Genomic DNA, 25,803 nt, shown 5'->3' on the forward strand with positions numbered 1-25,803 from the left:
CTGAATCACTCTGCAGTACACCTGAAACATAGTAAAGCAACTATACTTCAATTTTTTTAAAAAATGAAAAAAGAACACTCTTTGTAAGTCAGTGAAAATCATGAATGGCTCACCGCCCGCAGCCCAGAAGTGGGCAGGACGCACACAAGACAGAGACATAAAAGAGCCACGGGCAGTCAGAGGCGGCTCTGTCCCTGGGGGCGGGGGCCACCCGAATGCTTCTTTTTGTTTTTTGCATTGTCCTTGTCCCACAATGCAGATGTTTTACTTCGGTCATCAAAAAAGAAATCTTACATTTTTTTTTTAAAAAAACCTCCCCCAGTGTAACACCTCAGCAGCCAAGGCAGGCACGGCAGCTGCTTGGGGCACTTCCAGTCTGGAGACGGTGGTTCACCGGCTTAGCTCATTCTTTAAGGTTGCATCTCATCTCTCCCTGGAACCACTTGCTTCCTCCCTGAGGTCCCCAGGACACCTGGCACGGCCCTTGATTCTGTCCTCGTTCCGCTGTGTGGTACCTGTTTATGATGCTTTCTTCCTCAGGCTGTGTCGCCCTGGAGGCGCCCCTGCCCAGGTATTTCAGCACACAGCGCCCACCCGACAAACATTTCTGTAAGCGGCACTTAATTGCTGCTACACTGGTACCAGCGCAAACCGAGAGTCGGTCGGCTCTCACAGAATTCCCCGGCACCGTATTCGAAACAAGCAGGGTGGCCTGAGGTCAGGAAAACGCCGTAAGGGACTGGGGGGAAACGGACCAAGCCCGTCCTAGCAGAAGGTTCCAGTGGGCACGGGAGGAAAATGTCTTATTGCAAAACTATTACCGCTAATTATGAACAAAGCTGTGCCTCCCCCCAGCACCCCACCCGCCTGCTCCCACAGAAGGAGGGAGGCAGCTGTGTCTCGGGTGTCCCTCGGGGGTTTCACATGAATGGATTTTCAGCTGTTTGAGAACACCCATCTCAACCCAAGCCAAAGAGCTCGCCCTCCTGGTTGCCTCAGGTGTCCTCTGAGAAAGACCTTGGAAAAGGAAGCCCCACAGATTAGAATTAGTGGAAATGTGCCTTTACATTCTTAGAAAAAGATAATGTGTCCAAAGAGGCCATAAACTTTGATAACACCAAACATCTCCTAGACGGGGCCTAAGATACTGCAGGACACACCCAATACCCTGTGGTGAGTGACGGTGGCGAGCTTTTCTGCCGCGCAGACGGAGCTCCCAGGGAAGGAGGCAGCCCAGCCTCTCTGACAGGAGCACCTGGTCCTGGGGCTGGCCTGCTCTCGGGTGCTGGGGGCCTCGGGGTGGGCGCCTGGCCCTGAGCCACAGGCCTGAGGCGCAGGCCGGTTTCCAGACAGCGGCAAAAGGGGGAAATATTTGTTCCGCTGGCTGACATTGCACACGACAGAGAAGCTATGCAGGAAGGCCAAAGGCAAAGCGGCTTCTGCATCTGACGACTTGAACTTGCTTCCAAGCGGCCTTGGGAGCACACTCTCCAGAATCCCCAGGAGAGCAAAAGTGGGTACAAGTCAAGGAAGGATGGTCACTTTTCACGTCTCAAGAGGAAAAGATGGAAAGGAACAATATGAAGTGACATTAAATTCTGAGTCTGAAGTCACTGACGTGGACGATCCATTAAACAAGGGAAGGTACACTGGGGGCAGATGTGCTCTGAGTTAAGAAGCAGACTTTAAACCCCCAGAGGAGCTGTGGAAGACCGGGGCGCATGTATTTCTCAACCATGATGCAGCGGGTGGCCTTGGCCAGATCAGCGCAGGAGATGCTGAGTGTTTCTGCACGGAAGTACTGAGCGCAGCAAAGGAAAAGAATCTAAGAAATGGAGAGAATTTCCTTCGCAGTTTTTTTTTTTCTGCTGCACGTTTAAGATCTAAGATGCATAAGCAGAAATAGACATAATAAAAGGTACACAGGTATTTACATTTTTCTTATTATTTCTGTATTATTAACTCTTTCATCCCCTCCCTTCCTCCCAATAGTCCTTTCCATAATTTTACAGTTTTAATAAATATCAACAAATGAGTTGGCTGTCAGCTCAGGATGCCCCAGGACTTCAGCCTTGAACCCAAACATGTGGAAATTGTAAAGCAATGCTCTGTTAAAACTGGAGAGTCCCCGATTCCCGACTCCCACATCCCTGAGATAAGCTGCGATATCCAGGTAATCTTACCTGCCTTCATCTGCCACGGATTCAGAAGCTCTACACCCACACATCCATCCAAATGGCTAAATTGCAAGAATAGCCAGTAGCAAGTGCAGCTGAGGACAGAGCATTCAGAACTCTCACACACCGTTGGTGGAAATGCGGGTTGATAGAACAGCTTTGGAAAACTTGCGGGCACCATTTACTAACGTCGACTATATCACCACGCTCCAACCCAACGATTCGCTCCACATTCCTAACTGAAGCATGTCACCACGTGCTCCCTGGATGACATGCACAGGAATGTGCACAGCAGCATTATTCAGAAGAGCCCCAAACTGGAAACAGCTCAAATACCCCTCGACAGTCGAAGGGACACACGATTGTGCGCCGCAGTCACAAGAGGGAGTGCGTGCTGCCTGATTCCCGTCAGAGGAAGTTCACAAACAGGCGGAACTACCCTATGACCACAGAGGTCAGGAGAGTGGGCACCCCCGGGGGGCAGGGTCAGCGGGGAGCCCCCGGCGGCGCCAAGACGCGCCGTGTCTCGGCCTGGTGCTGCCGTGGGTGTGCTTACTTTGCGACAGTTCATCTAACTGCAAACCTATGTGTGTGCTTTTTTTCCATCATGCTTCACTGCACTGGTTTTTTTCCCCCCTGAAACGCAGCACAAAGTGCGAAGGGGTTTTATTCAGAATCCCGCCGGACGGCTGAACGTGGCCCCGGCCATGCGACTCCTCCCCGGACTGTGAGCCACCGCGCCCCTCCTTAACCCTGTGCTCCAGCCTCCAGCCAAGTGAAGAGGTGGAGGGCTGTCCCAGGGAGGGGCAGCTGAGCTGCTTGTGGTTTTGACACCAGTGCTGTGGCGTAGCTGGGGGAAGCCTGCAGCATCCCCGGGGAACCTTCCAGAAGAGGCCAAGCGTGGGGACCGGCAGCCACCCTGTGGCACTGGGCAGGGCTGGCTAAGGGATGTCTGAATTCTGTGTGTCTGAACCTGTGGAGTATGGGCGGGGTTTCAGGACCCCAGACACCCCCGGCCGTCCCTGTGGAATGCGGGGTCCCAGAGAGGCCTCGGCAGGAGAGGAGGAGGCTAAGGAGGGAAAGAGTGGAGGGGGCGGCAGAGGCCTTGGGCGACCCGGCCCAGCCAGGGTCCCGGCACCTGCCGCCCAGCCCGAGCCTCATTTCACCAAGTTCTGACTGACCCCACGGAGGGCGAAGGAACCTTTAGAGACTTGCCTCAGCCTAGAGGTGCTGAGGGATCCAGGGGGTGATGAGAGCGGAGCGCCGGTGGTGGTGTGCCTGCCCAGGGACACCTCCCCCAGCGGGAAATGGACTGTGACACCGCCGGGGGGGGGGGGGAGGGAGAGCAGGGCCCCTGATTTTCTGCGCTCCAGTCCTCGGTGGGGAGAGCTGGGGCGAGACAGGAAGCGGCCACATCTGGAGAGAGCAGCCACAAGAAACCCGACATCTTTCCCCTGACTCCCCAGCTTCTTTGGTGAAGCACTAGCAGAGGACGTGGGGCAAACGTTTACAAGAGCCCGAGACCCAGAACTGACGGGCTCCAAGGCGGGGACAGAGGAAGGGGCCCTGGTCCCTCTGCTCTGCTAGGCCGGGAGCTTAACGCCTGTCACACATTTTCAACTTCCTATTTTTTTACACACGGGCTGGGGTCCCCTAATTGCTTTACATTGGTGACATCTTGTCTCTGGAAGAGGCGTCTGAGGCCCGGGTACTTTGAGAACCTCCGAGGGGCTGGCATCTTTCATCGGTCCGTTCAGCAGACATTTCCCGAGTGTCCGCTACATGCCAGGCACTACCGCAGGCCCTGGCAAGACAGCCCTGTGCATGGGCCAGACCCCTGCCCTCCTCCTGCTTCTCCGCGGTGCTGGGAGGAGGAGACGCGTAATGAAGCAAGGGACTCGCCGTCGGAGATGCACAAGTTCTACAAATGACAATAAAGCGCTAAGGTGACAGAAGACAGGAGAGGTCCGGAGCTCCCCGGAGGAAGGACAGTCCAGGCAGAGGGAACCGGACGTACACAGTTCAGGAGGTAGGAGCCTGTTTGGCAAGGAGCTGCGGGGCTGGAGCAGAGAGGTGGAGGGAGATGCTGTGAGAAGAGGTGGGGGGGCACGGGGAGTCAGATCCTGTAGAGCTGAAGGCCATGGTGAGGACTTTGGTTTCCAATGGAAAACCACGGACGGGCTGTGAACAGGAATGACCTGACTTGGATTCAGATGAACTAAAGTCGCACCACCCTCTATGGTGCTTAGATAACAGCCCGGAGAAGGTGGCCGGTGAGGGTGAGACTGGGGCACCAGGCAGGGGTCCCCTGCAGGGCTGGTGAGGAGGGGTCTGATCCCGATCCATCGCAAAGGCTGAGCTGCCTGGATTTGGAGATGGAGGGGAAGGCGGCGATGAGAGAAGAGGGACCAGGGCTGACACGAGGCACCTGGATGGGGCAGACCAGGGAAGGGGCAGCGTTGTGAAGGGGAGCCAAGAGCTCAGCCTGGGTCTCTGTAAGGCTGAGATACCAAAGGTCAGGCTGAGCGGGCAGCTGGATGCAAACATCTGGATTCCAGGAGAGGACCAGCCTCGGGGTGGATGCAAGTTGGGAATCACCGGTACACAGATGGTATCAAAGCCACCAGCCTGGATGGGCTCACACCCAAAATTACTCCAGAGATCTCTCTGTAAACAGTACCTCATGCCTACCCCGTGCAAGCCTGCGCCAAGTCACTCACAGCTACTGACTCAACCGTCCCGACAACTCAGAGGTACAGCTCCGCTGCTATCCCCATTTTACGGATGTGGACACTGAGGCACTTACTCGAGAGAGAAGAGGGGAGAGTGCGGAGTGCTCTGGGTACTCCGGGCTAGGAGGTCAGGGAGACGAGCAGGAACCCGCCGGGACACTAGGAGCAGCAGCAGGTGAGATGAAAGCAAACAAGAGACACCGTGTCCCTGAAGGTCACAAGTGTCCCTGGAAGGGACAAGAGGTGGGAGTGGACCACTGGATGGCAAAAAGGGACATCTTTTTAACTTTCACTAACCTGGTTTTGAAATTAACTTCCTCCCGTTTTCAATGCAGGCAACGAGTCTCAGGAGTTCTCGGTCTCGGAGACCCCGCCACCAGCAGCCCCACATACTTTCACTGTTGGTGCAGAAGTCTCGTTTGCTCATCTCTGCTTCCAGATGACGGACGTGCCTAGACCCACAGCCTGACCTTGCTTTTTAATGTCAGAAAAGAAGTCCGTATGCTATGAAATCACATGTTAAAACACCCTGGTCACTGTTATCTTGATGTAATTATTTTCCCTGTCACCCTACATAGTTTATTTTCTGCCTTGAAAATATTAGCCTAAGAAGGGGGTCGGTGACACAAGAAGAGGCTAAAACGCTCAACCTCACCTCAATACTAACCCCAAAGGGGCGACCGAAAGCCACCGCAGGATTGCACCCAAGCTGAGCGCGCCAGCTTGGCACTCAGCCTCGTCGCATTCAACAAACTGCGGACCCCAGGCGCTTCCTGGTGGCTGCGGCCGGGGCAGGTGAGGTCAGCTCACAGCCCACGCTCGCCGAGGGTGATGCCACAAAGGAAGGCAACTTTGACGCGTCTGTGCGGCCACCAGGGCGGGGGTGCGTGCGGGGAGGGGGGCACCTGCTGCCTCTCTGCTGCGCCCACTGCCTGCTCTTCCTCTTGCCTGCCCTTCGGGCTGCTCTGGGCCAGGCTGACCTGCCGCCCCGGGGACCACAGCTCTGCTCTGCGCTGCCTTCACTCTGGAAACAACTTCACGTCCCCCTCACCCTGCCTCTCTGTTATCTGGCCATCCTGACCTCTCTGCTGGGCCCAGCGGAGGACTGAAAACACAGGCACTGCTCCATGCTCCTGAAAAATCAACGAGCGACCTGAGCACACAAGCCACAGGGTCCTCAGCCGGCTCTTCCCCGAGTCACTCGGGTCCCACGTCAGCAGGAGGAGGGTCACGCCGGGGCTTCGGCGAGTTGGCAGCTGTACTGCACTTAGCACAGTGGCCGCATGTGGTGAACATACAGCCAATAAAGATAATCTTGCCTTCTCTCTTCCCCATTAAAAAAACAAACAAGTAAAACGCCTTGTAAAATTCATGAATTCAGTGCCAACCAACACAGCATTCAAGAATAAGTGACATCAATTTGAAAAAAAAAGTTATCTTGGAATGCTTGCAGTCATTCTTAAATTTGAAAAGCTTCAGAGAGATGTTAAGGGTGAGGAGAACCCCCTGGGTAAAGTTACAGCGCATTTGGAGCAACTTCGAATGTGGGGCCGAAAATCTCTAATCAGAAACCATCATGCACTGGGCTCGTTTATGGGGGAAGAAATATCAAAGCCATTCACACTGAAGTCAAGGAGAATCAGAGAATGCCTGGAGCGGGGGCCCATCTGGTCTGCCCCCGTCATTGTGCAGAGAAGAAAAGAAAACAGAAGGCATGGAGAACTTCCGCGGCTAAGGGGGAATACAGTTCCTCCAGAGACGCAGGGCGCGGGAGCACCGTCTTCCAGCCGCAGGGTCCCTCCCTGGGGCTGCCGGCTCTCCCCTCAGTCCAGGGCAGGAAACAAGTCAGGCTGGTTTGAAACTTGCCCAGACACCCAGAAGCACCTGCCTCTGCAGGACTCCTCCTGCCTGCCCCATGACTTGCAAGCAAAACCCACTCCGTCAATCTCACCCTCGCTGCTGCAGCAGGCAACCCCAACCCATTTCCCGAGAAGAGGGGGAAGCTTGTCATGACTCTGGCCTCCGAGGCACCGAGTGCCCATGCCTCTGGGTAGCGCTTCTGCTCTGCTGCCCTTGCCAGCAATGAACCAGAGCTTCCAAGAGCTGGAAGCAGTTTTGGCAGTCTCCTCCAGGCTGCCCCCCGTCCTGGCCTCTGCACCCCCGCTCTCCAGAAAAAGCCAGTCCCTTACCACCTACGTAGACCACGCACAGCACGTGCACGTGACAGGCCTAACCGTACGGATGCCACCTCCCCTCTCTTAATCGTTTATAAGCACATCGCCTCTCCAAGACGCCGGCTCACATTGCCGGCTCAGAGCCCTGGTGTACTGCTGGGGTTTTTTTCTGACCTGAGAATGCAAAATGAGTCCATCCTCCTAAGCGCTCCCTTTACACCTTCTGGAGACTGACACGGGCTACACTGAATTCTGTTTTGCACACGGAGGATCTCGCTTGCGTTACTGTTTCCATCACCATGAGCAGGAGGATGTGGCAGACAGAACTTTAGGTTTCCGGGTTCTGGTGCCAAGAGGAATTGAGAGGGTGCAAAGTTCAAGTGCCTTCTGAGGGATCAAGGAGAACCAGCAGACAACTGGTTCCTAGGCCACTCCCACCTCCTCCAGGGAGCTGCTTCTGGGCGGCCACCACGCCCCCAGCTCCCCAACCTGCGGTCCTCGTCGCTAACAGGGGTTCACGTCGCCCCCGCCGCGCGCCCGACGCTGGAGCGCCTGTCACCTGTGGGTTTCGCTGGGTCCCAGGCCATTCTCCAGGCTGAGGTCTGTCTGCACCATCTCCTGTTTCAGTTCTCCGATCTCCGAGGCAATCGTGTCAATGAGCTGTTCAGAGACAAAAATAGTGTGACGTCAGAAAGTGGAAGGGGGCGTGACCAGAGACTGGGGAGTTTTGGCCACTTTAATAGGAGCACAGAGATGACCACCTTTTTTTTTTTTTTTTTTTTAAATCCTGGCTCTGCATTTCCTTTACCCAGAGGGGGAAAAAAAAGAGAGAGGAAGGGAGCAGCTTCTTCTTAGAAAGAGGAAGAATTTAGGTTTCGGTATCGCCCTAAGGAAAAGAGCATGACACTCAGTTTGGTTTCTTAACATGAACGCAAAGTAGAATAAACAAATCCCAGCAAAACCAGACCTCAACACTCATCTTGTCAAAGTGACGACTCAGAAGGGATGCCCCAGATGAAAGCGTACGCCATCCTTATTCTGGCTACAGAAATTAGCATATTTCAAAGATACATGCAGTTTGCAAAGCATTTTTCCAATGACCTTAAATTTATTTCTCATCTTATTCTTTGCTTTTTTTCTTTTTTTCTTTTTTTTAATAAGAAGACAGGGGAAAGAGAGAGGGCTGCATGGGGCTGGGAGGGGGTGAGTGGGTGGGCAGGGTAGCCACAGAGGGAGTTAGCGGGGAAATGTGTCCTCTTCTCAGAGAAGGCTTGTGTGGCCTGGCACTCCCCATTCACACGCCTATAAGAGGCTCCATCTGACTCTCCAGTTTGGTCTGAATTCTTGAGCTCTGCTAGTCACCTGCTCATCAGAATTTTTAGTGGTTCCAATCAGGCATCGTGAGTGTGGAACAGCTGTTCTCAAGGTGTCACCGCTCATTAATTTTTTTAAATGTAGTTATTTTTCATATAAATGTTATTTATATCAATGTGTAATCGATTATTGTCTTAAATATTTTAAGATTCTCCTTCATTTACTTTCTAGCACAGCATATCCGCAGATGGAATCCACGTGAACACAGGCTCTTGGGTGAGTCCTCCGTCATTTCTGTGTGAAGAGGTCCTGGGAATAAAATGCTTGACAATCACTGTTCTCGCTAAAGACAGGTGTCTTCTTGCCTCAAGCAGCTTTTATCCCACCCAGACTCTGGGAGAAACTTCATCTGAGCCTCTAAGCTGTTCCCAGTGTGGACCCCTCCACCTAGTCATTCATTCATTCTGAACTTCACGGCCATCCGCCGCACACCAGGCATTACAAATGTAGAATAAAGCTGACGATTCTCATGGAGGTGATATGCTGGTGCAACAGACCACAGCACAGAGCATCAAGAAGTTCTAGAAAGAAAAGAGAATAGGGTGATGCCGTAGGGAGCAGCTAAGGGGCCACCCTAGCTATGGTGGGATGGTCAGATGTACTAAAAAGATCTCCTTGGCTGCTGGCTAGAGGTGATTTGTAAGGAGGGGCAGCAACTCTAGTTAGGGGGCAACTGCAATGGTTCATGTAGGAGGTGATGGTGGCTTGGATCAAGGTGGCAGCAGTGGAATTAGAAAGAAGGAGGAAACCCAGGAACAACTGACACAGAAATTGATAGACACGGATAAATGCATTGAATGTGGGGTGGAGGGAAGACAAGAATCAAGGGTGATTCCTAAGTTTTTGCCTTGAGTGATTAGAGAGATGGCAGTGCCCCTTGTTAGAGCTGGCAGAGACTAGACCTGAGCAGAGAAGGGGAGGCATGGGCCAGATGGCAGGAAACCACACATCTTGTGAACAATGGGGATCCTCGGGCAGGCAGAGAAAAGCAGGAACCTCCGGACTGATAAGAAATCACAGTTTCGGTTGACAAGTGTCTTGGAGGTCGACAAAGAAAGTTATGAAAAGGCAGGAATCTCCAGTGTCTGAATGTAGCCTTTTGCTCATTATGCCTTCATTACAATAAAATTAGCCTTGCAGATTAGAAGTACCCATCATGTACCGACGCCGAGACACTTCCGATCCAGATTAAATGAGGACAAAAATCCCTCCTCCCCTCGGGATGGAAATCAGGGGCTGGGCTCCCAAGCTCCTCCCTCCCCAGTGAATATTCTGCCCACTCATCTGTACGCCCTGCGTAACCAACTCGCCAAGGAAACTCAGCACAGATGCTCGCCTGAGCCTGCCCGCTCTCCCCTTGAGAGCGCGCTGTCTGTCCCTTATTGAATCCCCACTTTACCTACTTAACCTCCACGTCTCGTCTCTGAATTCTTTCTTCGATGAGACAAGAACCTAATGGCCGGCAACACCCTTGACTGAGCTGGGACAACGTGGAGAAGGACTGACGTTGGGCAGGCGAAATTTTAACTGAGCCGCTCACTGGCCATCAGTTAAATTTGTTAAGCAGCTTTGGAAATCAAGGGTAGAGCAAATTGAAGTTACTGGCATAGGTGTTAGTAGTTCAAAGTCTTGTGATAAGGAGAGATTACCTAAGGGGGGGTGTGTGCAGAAAAGAAGCCCCCCAAATAGCTCTGTGCCCTCCCAAGACCGAGGTCAGAAGGGAGGCCGGCCAAGTCCATCCCCTTCATGTGTGACTGGGGTACAGGCTGCAGGTGGAGTTTCTAAAAGCACTAGGGCCTTCGGAGAGAAAGTGGTCAGGAGATCTCCTTTTATACACCTTCCGGGGCAAAAATTTAAGTCTGACAATGCCAAATATTCGAGGATATGGGAAAACAGGAGCCTTCACACGCTGCTGGAGAAGTGTTGTCCACGGAGCCGCTCTGGAGGGCAATTTGCAGTGTTTCACAGAGCTGAAGAGACACAGACCTCCTACACACGCACGCACGAGGGAATCTCACACGTGGAGTCGGAGACCTTTACAAGAATATTTGCTGCACCACCATTTGTAAGAAAACCAAATGATAAAACAAAAACAAAAAACCCAAAAATAAAAAACAAAGAAACCAAATTACAAGCACCTAAAAAGCCATCAGTGGGAGAATGGATAAATGGACGTACAGAATACTACCGAGCAGCTAAAAATGAATGAAGCGGAGAGATATGCATCCACACATACTACATGGACATAAAAATGCAAACTACAATGGAATACTATTCAGCCATAAAAACCGACAACGTAACGCCATTTGCAACAACATGGATGCTCCTGGAGAATGTCATTCTAAGTGAAGTAAGCCAGAAAGAGAAAGAAAAATACCATATGAGATCGCTCATATACAGAATCTAAAACAAACAAACAAACAAATAAATAAATACAAAACAGAAACAGACTCATAGACACAGAAGACAAACTTGTGGTTGCCAGGGGGACAGTGGGTGGGAAGGGACTGGGCTTTCAAAATGTAGAATAGATAAACAAGACTGTACTGTGCAGCATGGAAATACATACAGGCTCTTGTGGTGGCTCACAGTGAAAGAGAATGTGACAATGAATGTATGTATGTTCATATGTAACTGAAAAGTTGTGCTCTACACTGGAATTTGACACCACATTGCAAAATGACTATAACTCAATAAAAAAAAAAGTTTGAAAAATGCAAATAAGTTTTCCTTAAAGCAAAAAAAAAAAAAAAAAAGAAGTTGAAAAGGGCTACATTCAGTATGTAAAGTTTAAAACCATGCAAAATTGTCCTATCTCATGGTTGTAGACATACGCATAAAGACTACTCCAAAATGCAGTACAGGGTTTTAACCCTAATCTTCTACAAGAGAAGGAAATGGATGGCGCTGTGAATGGGAAATATTGCCGGCCACATCAGTAAAAGGATGCTGCGGCCATCAAGTCATCAGTCACTGTCGCCACCCCCGACAGTGAGCGGAGGGAACTCAGGATGGAGACAAGCAGGCAGCCCCGTCTCTGCTGTCCCCTCAGCGGTGGGGAAGAACAAGACACTGGCCCTCAAGAGCCAGGTGCACATCAAAGGAATGAGTTCACCTTTGCACCTTCCCATACATAGAAAAGCGCTAAATTCCTTGAGATGTCTGGCTGTCTTTAATTAACGGTCATCGTTTGATGTTCCAACTACCTGGTCTTTGTTGCAAAAACTCCTACATATACTGGCTCCTCCCCTATCGCTCCAGAGCCGTCCCTTAGAGAGATCTGAGGGACCACCTCCCGGGCTCAAGTCTTCAGAAAGTCCCCCAAATAAAACCCAACTCTCAGCTTCCAGGTTGTGCGTTTTCAGTGGACAGAGGTGCTCACAGGTGGGGAAGCTCAACCCCCCCGCAACATCTCATTTCTCAAAGCGAAGCAGCAAGGTGAGAAGGTCTGATGGGGCTGGTGATGCCTGTGTTCATGTTATGTGTGATTTTCCGTATGTTTAACAGACTTCATAATCAAAATTATTAGGAAAATAAGAAAAAAAGTAGATGTGTATGAAAATGGGAGAAGGAGGGAGTGGGGTGAGCGGGGGAGTCTGGGAGTCTGGGCAGAGGCCCCCCTCCCACTCTGGGTGGTGGCTGGTCCCAGGCAGGAAAGCCACACACAGCCCACAGGGGAGCAGAGAGGCCTGCCGTAGGGAGGGGCAGCCGCCTCAGGCAAACCCAGGAGCAGAGTCCTGCCCCCGCCCCTGCGTCCTCCCCACCCTCCGTCACCTTCACAGCCTCCAGGCGACCTGAATGCAAAAATCCCCAGTGCCTTTCCCCAGAGGCGGCAGCTGGCCCCCTCCAGCCCAACTGCTTCTTCCCGAAACGCACACTCCACACTACGGTTCTCACTCAGATTGAGGGGATCACCACTTACCTGTAGAGCAGAAGGGAGGCACAGAGACCCCAAGACCCGCAGGAGGACGGGGACAGAGGCTGCACCTGGCTGATGGCAATGAGACTCTTCCCGGCCGCATGGGGGGTCTTCAGCCCCCTTCACCCCCTCCTCCCCTTTCTACCCTGACACCTCCATCTGACAAATGGCCCAGGGGTAGCGTTCCAGAGCCAGGCCCGGCTCTGAATAATCTGTTTACCTGCCCTGCAGGCTCCTCCAACAGCCAGTTACCTGCTCCTCCCTGAGGTCAGCCCAGGCGTCACAGACAGGATTTGAGCCGCTCCGCCAGGGTCCCCAGACCCAGGTGTGTTTGGTGTTAATTAATTCCTGGAGCTGTTTGACCTCATCCCTTACACTCTCCTCTCTTCCAGATTTCATTCTTTGAGGGTCAACAGAGAGAACTTACCACCCACCAACAGGGACCAGTTTTACCCTAAGTTTCAACGTTTTCCCACGTTAAAGCCAACGGTGATCTCAATGTAAGGCTTCATTAAAGTTCGTGCGGCTTAACCGAAGGTTCTCCAAATCTACTTACACAGCCTGAGACCCCAGCACAGCCGGGTCCCCGTCCAGAATTCCTACAGGGGAAGGGGCTGCCTACACAGCTGCCAAGCTGGTGGGCCAGACCAGCTTCTCACAGCCCCGCCTGGCTGCCCGGGACAGGGACCGGCGTGAACACCTGGGAGGTGGCACAGAGCCGAGCGGCTGTTATTCGGTGAGTTGGTGCATGAGATGGGGCACCAGGTCCCAGGGCCCTGAGCTGGTGAGACAGGAATTCTGATACCCCAAACACAGCTTCTGTGTCCTCTCCAAGAAACTCCACAAGCAGTGACAAGGTCAGGGCCCTGATAAAGCCAGGACACGGCTGTGTTTGTCAGGGTGGTGTGCAACTTTCTGAAGCAGCGAGAGAGGGCTGCTGGCAGGATGGGCACTTGTGCAGCTGCTACAGGGGGACAGGGCCGGGGAGGGGGCGCCCTGGTGACCAGCACACAGGGGAGAGGCCGGCCAGGGGCTGGGTCTTTGGGTCTCTGCCTCTTTCTACTCAGAAACCCAGTGCCCCAGGGCTCCAAAACCAAGCGCAGGAAGTGCCCACTGGGGTGATGCTCGTGCTAGCTGGCAGCCAGCCCAAGGGCGGGGGAAGATTCGGGAAGTCCCAGGTTGTTTCCCACCATTTGAGGTCACACCCAGGGCTCAGCCCAGGCAAGGCTGGACCTGTCAGGCTCCAGGCTGGCTCGGGGACCACACTGGTTTGCAGCATTCTGAAAGCATCCTGGATAATCTCCCATCAGCGGGAACCATACCTTCGGGGCCACTGTTTAAGCAGCAGGCTGGTACCCTTGGGAGGCGGCCAGCCTGCCTCAGTTACCCGGTGGTCTGGCAGCACAGAGTGGTGGTGAGCCGGCCAGCAGGGGCTCAGAAAGAGCCGCCTTCAAACCCCGTCTCGGCCCCCTGTCGGCGGAGTCCTGAACCCACCTGGGCCTTGGCTGATGCCGGGGGAGGGGCTGGGTGACTAAACAGGGCGACAGGACTAAAATACTTTGCAGTGAGCACCTGAATGCTCCTGAATTCTCCTCCTCGTTCAATTCTCTCTTTATATTAATGCTGATCTGCTGTGAAGCAGAGAGCTGATGAAGCGGAAAGACATTTCAGATGGACTCGCAGGCCTCTCTGCCAGCAGAGAGCCCCTGTCGTCTCCGGCGCAGACTGGGTCTTCAGAAGACCAGTGTCCGTGGACTCCACCTCCTCCCGCCGGTCTGCCCAGAGGCCGCTCATCTCCAGATCTGCCCTCCAAGGGGCCACTTTCCCCGAGAGGAGAGAAGCTGTTGTCTGCCGCGCCCGAGCCGGGCAGGCTGGAGGGAGGCCACAGGGAGGGACTCCAAATCCTGTTTTCTTTCCTTTAGGGTTAGATAAAAGGAGAAACATCCCCTTGAAGGTCAAGTAAAAATAAACAGAGAAAGTGTTCATGGAGCAAGTTCCAGGACGGACTCAGGAATGTTATCAGCGGCTCTGAAAAGGATGTGCTGCTGACAGATGAAGGAAGACCTGAGACCCATGGTGTGGGAAAAGTCAAGGGCTCTCGCCGCGGAATTTCTGCTGCCCGAGTGCATCACCTTGGCCTTGGCGCCTGACGGGCCTTTACAATCTCATCGGCTCTGTGGGATTAGATCTACCTCCAGGTCAAGAAAAACCACTGACCCAGATCAGTCTTTCCTGCCTGCTTCTGCTGAGCAGGAGAAGCCTCCTGGTCTGGCGGGCAGACCTGGTGGTAGGGCATTCCTACAGCGGTTTGGGAAATTACGGGCTTCTTACAAGCTTTCAAAGGATCTTTGCTCCCAGGACGCATCACCATGGAGGCAAAAAGTAACGCAGGCTTCTTCTCTTCGCCTGCAGAGGAGAGCGGGGGAATGATGCTGGAACATCTCCCAACCTTGCCTTCTTCTTTGTTTTGTTTTCGGACTGTGTGTGTTATGTCTCCCCAGGGCGTCTGCATTTATATTTTTGAAATTTAATTATAATTACAAACGTAGCACATGAATACATTCCCACTGAAGAACATCAGTCATCGGGGGGAGGATATAGCTCCAGCAGTGGAGAGTGCGCTTAGCGTGCCTGAGGACCCGGGTTCAATCCCCGGCACCTCCTTTAAAAATAAATAAATAAATAGACCTAGTCATTTCCCCCCACAAAAAAAACCAAACCAAACAAACATCGATTATCGTAGTTAAAACTCCCTTGACCACCAGCCATAATCCCACCTGCTTAGAGGTAACCACTATTACCGGTTTTGCACGCATCGTTTTCCCCAAATTAAAAAGCATGTATTACAAATACCACATGATAATGTAAAATCAGAAAGCAAAATGCTCAGACTGACCCCACAGCGCTCACGCCACACCAGAATTTTGCCTGCTACCAAAACACGAAACTGTATTGTGTGTATCATTCTTGAACGTGACCACGGTGTGCCTTTCCCGCCCAGCGGACTCATACCGATACGCTGCCCTGCGGCTTGCTTGTACTCATGCCAGCTGCCCACTGAAATAACGCGCAGCCTGAAGGCTGAGAGCTGTTTTATTTGGCGGGAGGACTCGAGCCGGGATGACAGCCTCTCCAATGGCTCTGAGGGTAGGGAAGGAGCTAGGACATACAGGAGCTTTACAACAAAGACCAGGTAGTTGGAACAATAAAAGATTACTTGTTATCTAAAGAAAACCAGGCATCTCAAGTTAAAGAACTTAGTACTTTTCTATGTATGGGAGGAAGCAAACACTTGGGCTCATTGAACTCATGCCTTTGACAAGCACCTAGCTGTCTAGGGCCAGTGTCCTGTCCTTTCTTACTCTGAGTCCCTCAGAGGGCTGGGCTGCGGGCTGGTCTTCACTGGGGGCTGGCGGCAGCCGTTGATGGCTTGATGGCTTCAGCATTCTTTGTTTACTGATGCGGTTTGCAGTATTTTTTGTTCCTACAGCCTAGGAGATGTTGCAGGATTTATTCAAGCTGATACATGAAGCCTCGGTTCATTTTAAGTGGGAATGTGTTTCCACTATCTGGATAAACCACAGGTAACAGCCACAAGCCGTGTGTACTGTGTGGAACCTCAGAGAAGACGCCGGGTTCCGTGCACATTAGAGGTCAGGAGGCGGTACCGCTTCGCTCCTGGGGGCCATGTCAGCCCCACTGCCTCCACCTCCTTTGAAAACACCCCCCTCCCAGTGTCTGCTGGTATCAAACTTTAAAGCTTTGGTTAATCTGACCAAAAGCACAAGCACCTTTTTATTTTCTTAATGTGCTTCGCCCAGATTATATCTGTCGGGAAGGAAGAAATTTTCCTCCACCCTTCTAGGTTCTTCCGGCTGGTCTAAGAATTAAATTGACGGGAGACAGAGGACCAGGAGAAAATCAAGCAAAAGTTTAGTAGCACGCACCCATGGGAGACCCAGGAGAAGTGGATAACGTGCCAAAACCCTCACCTCAAACACCACTTTCAGATAAAGACAAAACAGGATGCTGGGGGCAGTGGTCCGGGGCTTCAAAGGGGAGGAAGGCGATTCTCGGAAGATGGAAAAGCAAATGCTAGGGAAACAAGTGTTTGCTGGGCCCTGCGGAGACAATGGGACCCAGAGAGGGATTTTAACAGACTTCCCGTCCACCGCCACCGGCTCACCCTGCAGCGCTCTGAGGCAGGCGCCCCCTTCCTACCCCCCATGCAGTTTCGGGGGAAGGTCAGAGGTTGTTCCTGAGCCTTCTGGGCGATTGTTTTCAGCTCCAAATAATCTGCATGCCAAAGAGGTGTCTTGGGGTGGCGAGTTTTGCTCCCCCCAAACTATTTTTGTTGTTTGTGCTTCTTCTTCTAAGGGATTGCTTGTTCAATGTATCCGCTGCCCCATTTGGGGGTTTCTTGATTTTTCTCAAGTTGTTTAAGTTGCGGCTATGAATCCATTGTCTCAAATGTTTAAAAGGTTTTCTCTCATCCTCCTTTTCTGTCTTTTAAATTTCCTGAAACTCTTAATGCTGATAAAGGCAGAAGTTCATGATGGTCCTTGCTGATTAAGGTTTGTCTAGAAAGACATTCCGTATCTCCGGGTAATAAAGGTTCCTCTGCTTGTGATGTACGTGGTGACCCGTACGGTTCTGCCTGTTTGCATGGGATGGGTCTGCAGATCTGCAGGCCTTTCATCCACGTGGACTTAATTTTGAGCGTTATGTGAAGTCAGGACGAGGAGGTGAGGAAATGGCTATGACAGGGCCCCGGCTAGTTCCCACCCCGCGACCCGGGGCTCCACGTGCCCCAAGGTGCCTTCTGCAGGACAAGGAGTGTGCCTGGAAGGCTGCCTTTTCCCTTGTGCCCAAAGTCGGTGGGGCGGAGGGGGGCGGCCTAGCAGACGTGAACTCTGCCCTGGAGTTTTTCATTCCAAATGGAGAGCCAATGAGATGCCACAGTCCATTTTGGCCCCCTGATCCCAAACGTCCCCATAACCACCATTAGAACCTTCCTATTTACCAAAAAGCAACACCCACTATCTTTTTATTCCACTTTCTACTTTGGAGTTAAAAAAACAACACAGCACAGCTCCAACACGCTTCTGCAGAGAAAAAGCTAACAAGAACCCGCCCGACACCATCCCGAGGTAAGCGGATGTTTGGACGTGAGTAACTCTCGGTTTTCAGCTCCAAGGAGTAAACAGCAATACTTAGAAGAAACAAACACAAGTGAGTAACTTAGTGTTTAAAAGCAGAATCTTGGCTAAATACCCAGCTTGGATTCCTTTGGCTCTGCTGATTCAGGCAGCGCGCCTCTGAGGAAATACCCTGACTCCTTCGATTTCCTTGTCCGTGAACTGAGGACACCCTGAGGCCGGCTTCCCAGGGCGGTTTAAGCCTCCACGGAGGTGCTGCGGGCTTTCGTACCCGCTGGTGGGGAGAGGGCCACGCGCGACGGTAAAAGTGAGAGGTCTGCCACAAGTGTGGGGTGGGATGAAGGCAGCAGGATTTTTCATTCCAAACGGAGAGCCAGTGAGATGCCACAGTGCTGGGGGTCCTTGAGCGATGCCCAGGAGGGACCCCTCCACACGCTCCGTCCCCATGGGCATTTTAATTCCACAGGGCTTGTTAGGGGCCTGACAAGTCTGAACGTACTTAAAATGGATAGAAATATTTGAAATTTGGGGAGCCCCAGAAAAGTCAGTCCTTAGCGCCCCTTATGGGCGTTGGTACCCACTGTGGGACCTTGCTGAGGGACCAGACTTCTGTAGCTTTTAGCTTCTTGGACCTTCCTCACATCTGAGAGCCCCGCACACATCAGGCTGCAGGGGTCCCTCCCTTGGGACCAGTGCTTCCACCAGAGATATCAGTGCTTCCCCAGTGCCTGCAGGGGAAGGGAACTGGCCCTACACAGCCAGACCCAAGTCCCTTGTCGGAAGCTGGAACCTGCGGTCTGGTGCACAGAGAACCAGCAGACCCTCAGAGTCAGCTCCCGACCACTGACTGACAGGTGCTGGCGTGTAAACGCTGCAGCCCCCTCACTTCTGGTCCCTGAAGATGGAGCCAAGGGGGGACTTGTCTTGAACCTGGTCCCTTGCCTCTGCCCTGCTCCCCTAGGGCTTCTCTTGGGAGCGCTTCCTGGTAAGCCACTTTCATGAGTATCTTCAGCTGTGTGCCCTTTTCCGGAGACACTGACCCAGGATGCCCCCAACCTTCCCACTTGGCCCCCCCTTCACCACTTGAGGTTGATGGCCCCGCCTCCGGGACCCTCCTGGAGCCGGAGGCACTCCCAAATGGCCCCCACCTGGATGTAAATTCCGCTGAGCAGGAATGGTGGCCTTCCGGTCACTGTGGTGAACCCTGAGCTCAGGACAGTCCTGGGCACACAAGCTGCTGAATGAATGAGTGCCCGCCCCTCTTTGCCCGCCTCTTGGTAACTTCTCTGTTCATTTCCTTCTAGAGCGGGGTCGGGGGGTGAGCGGGGTGGGTGGGCAGGAGTAAAGCAGGGCAGGGAGAGGGCAGGGCTCCAGCCAGGCCATTAGATCCTCAGCTGGACACCACGGGGAAGGTACCACGCCAGAGTTTTCAATTATTTGCCACCAAAAACCCCACCAGCGTGGCTGTTCTTGCAAGATGCTGGGTTCTCTCCTGACCCGTGCTTGAGGTCTCGCTGAGAAGAAGCTGCTGGCTTTAAAACACGGCACCTCCTGTGACTGAACTGTAAACTGCTCCTACCCAGCCGCAAGCGAGACCCAGGCTGGCTCTGCCTGCCAGACGATCCACACCACACCCGGGCAGGCTGCGGAGGGCGGGCGCCCTGCGGACACAGACGCCACGGACTCAGTCAACTCCGGGACACCCGGCCCAGCTGCTGGCTAGTTTTCTCTATTTGAAGTGATCCTCCACAGCAAACACTGATATAACTTTAAAGTTAGAGTACCCTTGGGGAAAAATTTTTTTTAAGATACATACAGTGTCTGTAGTTCAATATATAAAATGTGGAAGCAGCCAAAGCGGTAAATGGTGAAACCATCACTCTGCTGAGGTCCGGACTTACCCCGTCGGTTGTCTGAGGCCTGTATTGTGTTAGATTCTGCAAGGACCCCCGAAGTCACAGACAGCACATTACTGCTCAGGGCTTTGAGTTCTAAGGTTAAGTCACAAGCTAACCAGTGGGAGCATCGTGAAGAACAAAGCTCTCTCTCAGAGTTGGCACCAATGTTTTCTACAGCCCTGGCTTCAGCGTTCGTGTCTGAAGTTTGACTTTGCATTTTTGCTTTTTTTTTTTGACTTTGCATTAAAAAAAAAAAAAGGTTTTTATGAGATATTTACAGTGCTGATCATTTTGTAACAAACAGAAATATGGAATCACTATGTTGTGCACCAGAAACTAACAGTGTTGCAGATCAGCTATACTTCCAAAACAGCACTCACAGGAAAAGAACGCAGGTTCGTGGTGATCAGCTGCAGGGGGTGGGGTGGCGGCAGGGAGAGCTGGAGGAAGGCGGTCAAAAGGCACAAACTTCTGGTCGTAAGATAAGCAAGGACTGGGGATGGCATGCACAGCATGACTAATACAGTGAACGCTGCTCATGTTACGTGTGAAAGTTGTCTCAATCCTAAGAGTTCTCATCACAAGGAAAAAAAATCTTTTTTCTTTTTCTTTGTTTTGTATCTATATGAGATGGATGTTCACCAAACATAGTGTGGTCATCACTTCATGATGTTTGCAGGTCAAATAATCATCCTGTACACCTTAAACTCATACAGTGCTGGATGTCAACTATCACTCAGTAAAACTGGGGGAAAATAAGAAAAAAAGAAATGCACATAGATTACTTATTAAGCATCAGACTCAAGGTCAACAATAGGGAAGAAAAAATCACAATGTGCGCCAGCAAACTTCAGACAGTATCAGTTATAAGACACGCTCTTATTTTAAATCCAATCAAGAAAAAAAAAAAAGAGCTGCCAATTATAACACACCACTGACTATAGGATACAAGTAATTTCGGAGATGGTAAATTTGGAAAATCAGTGTATCTTAGAATTGAGAATGCACTGTCTGTGTCTTCAAGGATCTCAAGTTAAAGAGCCCTGAGGTTGTGCTGGTTGACTGTTAGTGGCTTATTTTGTGTTAGTAACAAACATGTTGCGTGGGGACTAGCATCCTGGAACTTACAGAACGAGGGCTGCCAGATGACCAGCTGGCCTTCCAGCCTCCTGGGCCTACCTGGCGCCCCCTCCAGGGCTGACAGGCTCTTGGGAGAAGCTGCGCCAATGATGGCAGCTGCAAGTCTGGCAAGAGCAGATTCCTCAGCCCAGGTCCCTGGGAAACACGACGCCAGGAGCCCGTTCTCAAGGGAAACAAAAACTAAAACCCAAATGTGGTTTCGAGCATTCAGACGAATCCTACTAAGATCAGCCTGGTCCACTCACTCATTGGTTCAGCCACAAAAGTTGTTCCTACAGGTTAAGAAAACTAGGCAAAACTTGAAGCAAAAAAATTTTCCTTCAAAGTTATAGTTGGGCACCATCTTACAAGCCTGCCTAAGGGTCACCTGCAATGTCATTCTGTTTGACTCTGTTCTTTTGATGAGCTCAGACTCGGTAAAGTCAGCTCCCAGCTCAGACTCTGCAAAGTCAGATGCAGGACTTATGGAAGATTGAGAAGTTGTGAATGACTTCTGTTTGGTAGAAAGGATAACCCCAAAGGTTTTGGTTTTTTGGCCCTGTACATTTTTGGCCAGTTTTGTGTGTTAGGTTTTGTGTTACATAAAACTGCAGTGTTAGAAGTTCAACAAATGTGTTGACTATAAGCAATATCCAGTCTACTTCTAGCCTTGCAAAGCGAGATACACAAAGCTGGCTGACAGTGGGTATTAACTGGTTCAAGATAGAATTCTTTTGCCCACTATTTACCAGTCTCTGCCATTGGTGATGGCCTTTGACATCCTGTTGACTTTCTCCTTAATGAGTCAAGTCCATCTTTGAGGCACACTCCCTGTGTATTTGTATGAGAATTATGCTTGTCCCTTCTTGAAGTTTAGGGCTATCCGTTCTAAGACATGACCACCGTGGGTCCTTGTCCTTGTGTGTGTACGTGGGTGGGTGGGGGTGCTACGTAACCTCTCTGGACTTCAGTATCCTCACGCATTAAATACATCAATGGATTTCTGACCCTAGCTTCTGTTTCACCCTTCTGGTGGCAGCCAGCTGTCCCTCTTTGCCTTTTTGGAATGCGGTGGCATGAACATGTTCATCAAACCCACTTCCCTTTTACCACCTCCAGCTTCCTACTGAGCAGCTGCCTGCACTGGGCTTCCTACAAGCCCCAGAGAGAAAATATTGACTCACCCTTTCTGGAAGTCAGTTTGAAAGTATACATCAGCCACTTTAGTATGCAAACCACTGAATCCAGCACTTCTAATTCTTGTAAATGACCCAGAGAAATAATCAGATAGATGCAAAAGGAGGTTCTTGGGAGCATCATTTACAATAATGAACAATGGAAAATGGACTAGATGTCTAACAACAGTGGGCACGTTAGAAGTGTGGTACAGCAGGATACTGGAATACTATACAGCCAATAACATGGTGATTCGGTTATATGTTTATTGATATGTAGAAAATATCAATATATCGATACAGAGATCTATTCTTAAGTGGGGAAAAAAGTCACATGTATTCTCTGAGCCCCCTTCCATGATATATTTATCTATGGGTTTATGATATGTAACAGAATTATAGACAGAGAAAGGACAATTCTGGGTTTGGCAGCATCAAGATACTCCTGGGGCTCATTTCAAGGTGGGACAACTGAAGATGGTACAATATAGGTGATATTCTCTTTCTTCTTTACATTAAAAAAATTTTTTTTCTGCAATAGCCTTTTTTTAAAAATAAAAAAAAATAGCTATTTTCTTTGGGAAAAATAGAAGTAAAAGAATAGTTCAATGAGCGGAATTCATACAGAGCCCGGAGTCAACAGCCTAACAGTTAAACAGGTCCTCACCAGAGCTCCTGGCCTGGCAGTGGAACACTCTGCCTGCTGGCCGGTGCTTACTGAAGCTGCCAGATGGAAGGGCCAACAACACACCGCTCGGTAGGGGCAGGCCTTGATAAAACTGAGGGAGTGGGATGCTCTGCCCACGACCGTGGCCTGAGCCGCTTAATTCTGCTCCCTCCAGGCTGACGCTCCGAGCTGTGCCTCGCCTCTGCAGCCATCTTTCTTTTTTCCCTATTTTATTTTTCATTAAAGTGTAGTTGATTTACAATGTCCCAGCCCACCTTTTTTTTGAAAAACCTATTCAGTTACACGCCAGGGCTCTACTTCAGTGCGGAATCCACGTCCTCCCTCATTCCAGAACATCAGTTACACACAAGTTTTCTTTCTCTCTCTCTTTTTCTCTCTGGTTACAAAAGACAGTGCAAACTCCGAGCTGCAATTCTCCTGCTCCCAATGCCTCTACTCAGCCCACCTCCGTGCTTACTAATTTCAAATGCACGACAGAGCTGGGGTGCGTGTTAGAAGCAGCGTTACCTCAAGTGGTTTGCACCCCAACACCAGCAGTGTGAGATGTGACCAGGCGTGATTTCCAAAAAAGGGTTTCCTGCTCCAGTCACACTGGAGACAGCCAATGACACTGGGGTAAACCTTTGATTAAGCAAGGTCACATGGGCCCTCCAGGGCCTTCTAGGATGCTGGTGTGAGTGTGGGTCCCCAGGAAGAGCGCAGACTGCGCGGGATGCCCCAGCCCTCTAACCTTCAGACTCTGTTGAGGATGCTCTCGGCTCTCCGGGGAGCAGCGTTCTGCAGAAACACTTAAGGAAATGCTGACTTTAGGCGATGCTGACACTGGCCCCTCGGAATAGTAATTGCTGTATCTGTAATTTCAATTTTAATTAAAAAAAAAAAAAAAAACAACCACCCAGAACTGAATGGAGTAAGGACTCACAGGGAGGGCAGCTGGAGGCGAGCCATGAGTCTACAACTTGCAACATGAAGATGCAAATTGTGAAACTGATCGTTAACAATCCCTTTTCTGTAAGTTGACTATGGTAGTGCCCTCTGAGCACATATATTTAATTTAGGGAAGGAAGAGGCAGAGGGATTATGAAAAGGGAATTTGGATTTGAAGAACATGTAAAGTTTGGTCATTTTCAGTCTTGTGAAGATGATTAGTGACTGGCAGGGGATGAATCACCGAGGCTTTGAAACTTCCTGAAGCGCAAAGGGTTTGTTCCTCCTCGGGGACTGGAGATGTGTCTGCCGGGGCAGCCTCGGCTCAGAACTCCAGGTGGGATCCACGGAGCAGGTACAGGCAGTGCCCCGCCCGTAGCTCCCAGGGTCACTGCTCCATAGGCTCAGATGGAGTTCTACTCCGAGCACCTGGGAGCTTCTACCCGAGGCTGCGGATGCTCTGTGGGTGGCAGCTGGAGGGGACTGGGTGTATAAATACCCCAGCTCCCCCCACCTTGGAGGACTGACCCCGACACACTCAGCACACGGCCTCCCTGAGGCCCCCAGCGGACCCAGCCCCGGTGGCCGTCCTCCCTTCTCTGTGTCCCCTCCCGACTCCCCTACCTGAGCTTCCCAGGATCACCTCCCAAACAGACAGCTGGACTTCACATCCTGCCCCTGAATCTGCTCCTGGGGAACCCGGCCAGGGTTTTCCTTTGTGCTACAAATTCAGAGCAAGGCCTCTCAGACTATCTCCTCCACCTGAGACAGCCAGGTGCCTCGGCCGCTTCCTGGTGTTCCCAGGGGACTGGACGGATGGGAGCCTGGGACTACTCTTGCCACTCTGCTTGGGTTAGGGGACCAGACTGGGGCCAGCATTGCAGTGCTGGCTTGGCCTTGTCTGTCCTCTACACAAACAGGACGAGTCTCAAAAAGAGGTTTACAGCCCTCTTCATTATTAGGAATAAGACTAACACAATATCCGCTGGACTGAGGTTTCCCAAGCTGGGATGTGCACACACCGGCTGGGGACCCTGTCAAACGCGGCCCTGATTCCCAGGGCTGGGGTAGGGCCTGAGACTCTGTGTTTTAAGAAACTCCTCGGCCGACCTGTGGAGCAAGGTGCTAGGGTCGAGCCCCGAGGACACGACCAGTTCTTCTGCACGTCAGTCCCTCCGACATCTTGCCCATCTGGCTGCTGAACATATGTAATCGGTTCATCAACTCTTGCAATTGTTTTAGGACTTCAATTCACTAACTTAATTCAGCCGCCCAGCTGCAAACAAGGGAACAGCCACTGAGAAGCCCTTCGGATGGTGGGAAAGTACGCATTCAGACAGCAGAGACGCCAGCGCACAGTGCAGGCAGAGAGCAAATCTGGGATGTGATGAAGCAGGGGACCTTAAACGTCTTTTAAAAGTGTGGTCATGCTGGGGAGAGGGGGTGGGAAGGGATAAATTTGGGAGTTTGAGATTTACAAATGTTGGCCACCATATATAAAAATAGATTTTAAAAATTTTCTGCTCTACAGCACAGGGAACTATGTTCAATATCTTGTAATAATCTTTAATGAAAAAAATATGAAAATGAATATATGTATGTATATGCATGACTGGGACACTGTGCTGCACTGCCAGAGTTTGACACATTGTAACTGACGGCACTTCAATAAAAAAAAAATAACAAAGTGTGGTCATGCATTGTAATGAAGCATGATGGTAAAATACTTTTATTATCTTTGCCATAAAGACAGTTGATTAGATGCCTTAGAAAGTAGATTCAAGTATTCTATCCCTGCAGACTGCACCTCAGAGTCACAATAACCATTCACTCTCAAGAGTTTAATCTGGAAGCCCTGGTAAGGCGTACCTACGTCCCTACTTTCTGAGAGGCTGCTTCTGAGTCCTTTCTTCTTTTACACATCCACCAAGGCTTAGCAGTGGATACAGAACAAGCAGATTAGAGATAAACCTGAGTTTAATCCTTTGCCCATATTTGTGATCATTTTAATTACTCAACAAAATAATTGTGGAACAGAGATTAAGTTCAGTGTGAGCTACAGAAAGAGCTTTATTTGTATTCCGTAGCCCTCATACTTTTATGAATGTTTGGTTACTTTATTTAGGTTTATTATAAAAATTTTGTAATTTGTAGTTTTTTTTCCAATGAATAAAAAAATGCTTAACTTACCACTGTCACACCGGTAATAAATTAATTGAGAATGCTCAAAAAAAATTGGGGATGTGGGCCACTGTCAACTCACATTTATGGGAGACCGGCCACCTTTAGGGCACGGGGCTAAATGGACACCAAACGAGGTATATAAGACACTGTCTTTGTCCCTCAAAAGGCTCGCAGTGTGACTGGAAGATAAGACAGATGAAAGTAACAAGAAATCCGTGTCGGATGAGCAGCCACAGACCGTCACAACTCTGACAACTTGAATTTGCTTGCTCTAAGT

The 25,803-nt window shown here is 50.9% G+C and overlaps 1 protein-coding gene across 7 annotated transcripts in view; it reads right to left on the bottom strand.

Annotated features, from left to right (window-relative positions):
* Window positions 1-25,803, bottom strand: part of RIN2 (Ras and Rab interactor 2) — a 196,842-nt gene that overhangs the window by 54,721 nt on the left and 116,318 nt on the right. For 6 of the 7 annotated variants that reach the window (XM_032461754.1, XM_032461753.1, XM_032461752.1 and 3 more), the window contains one exon: window positions 7,643-7,743. In XM_032461754.1, coding sequence (XP_032317645.1) covers window positions 7,643-7,743 — 101 coding nt within the window. Of the gene's footprint in view, window positions 1-7,257; window positions 7,608-7,642; window positions 7,744-25,803 lie in introns of those variants that run through there. The other variant, XM_032461756.1, reaches the window with a different exon arrangement.

The sequence above is a fragment of the Camelus ferus genome, chromosome 19 (assembly GCF_009834535.1).
Source record: "Camelus ferus isolate YT-003-E chromosome 19, BCGSAC_Cfer_1.0, whole genome shotgun sequence".
Classification (NCBI taxonomy): Eukaryota; Metazoa; Chordata; class Mammalia; order Artiodactyla; family Camelidae; genus Camelus; species Camelus ferus.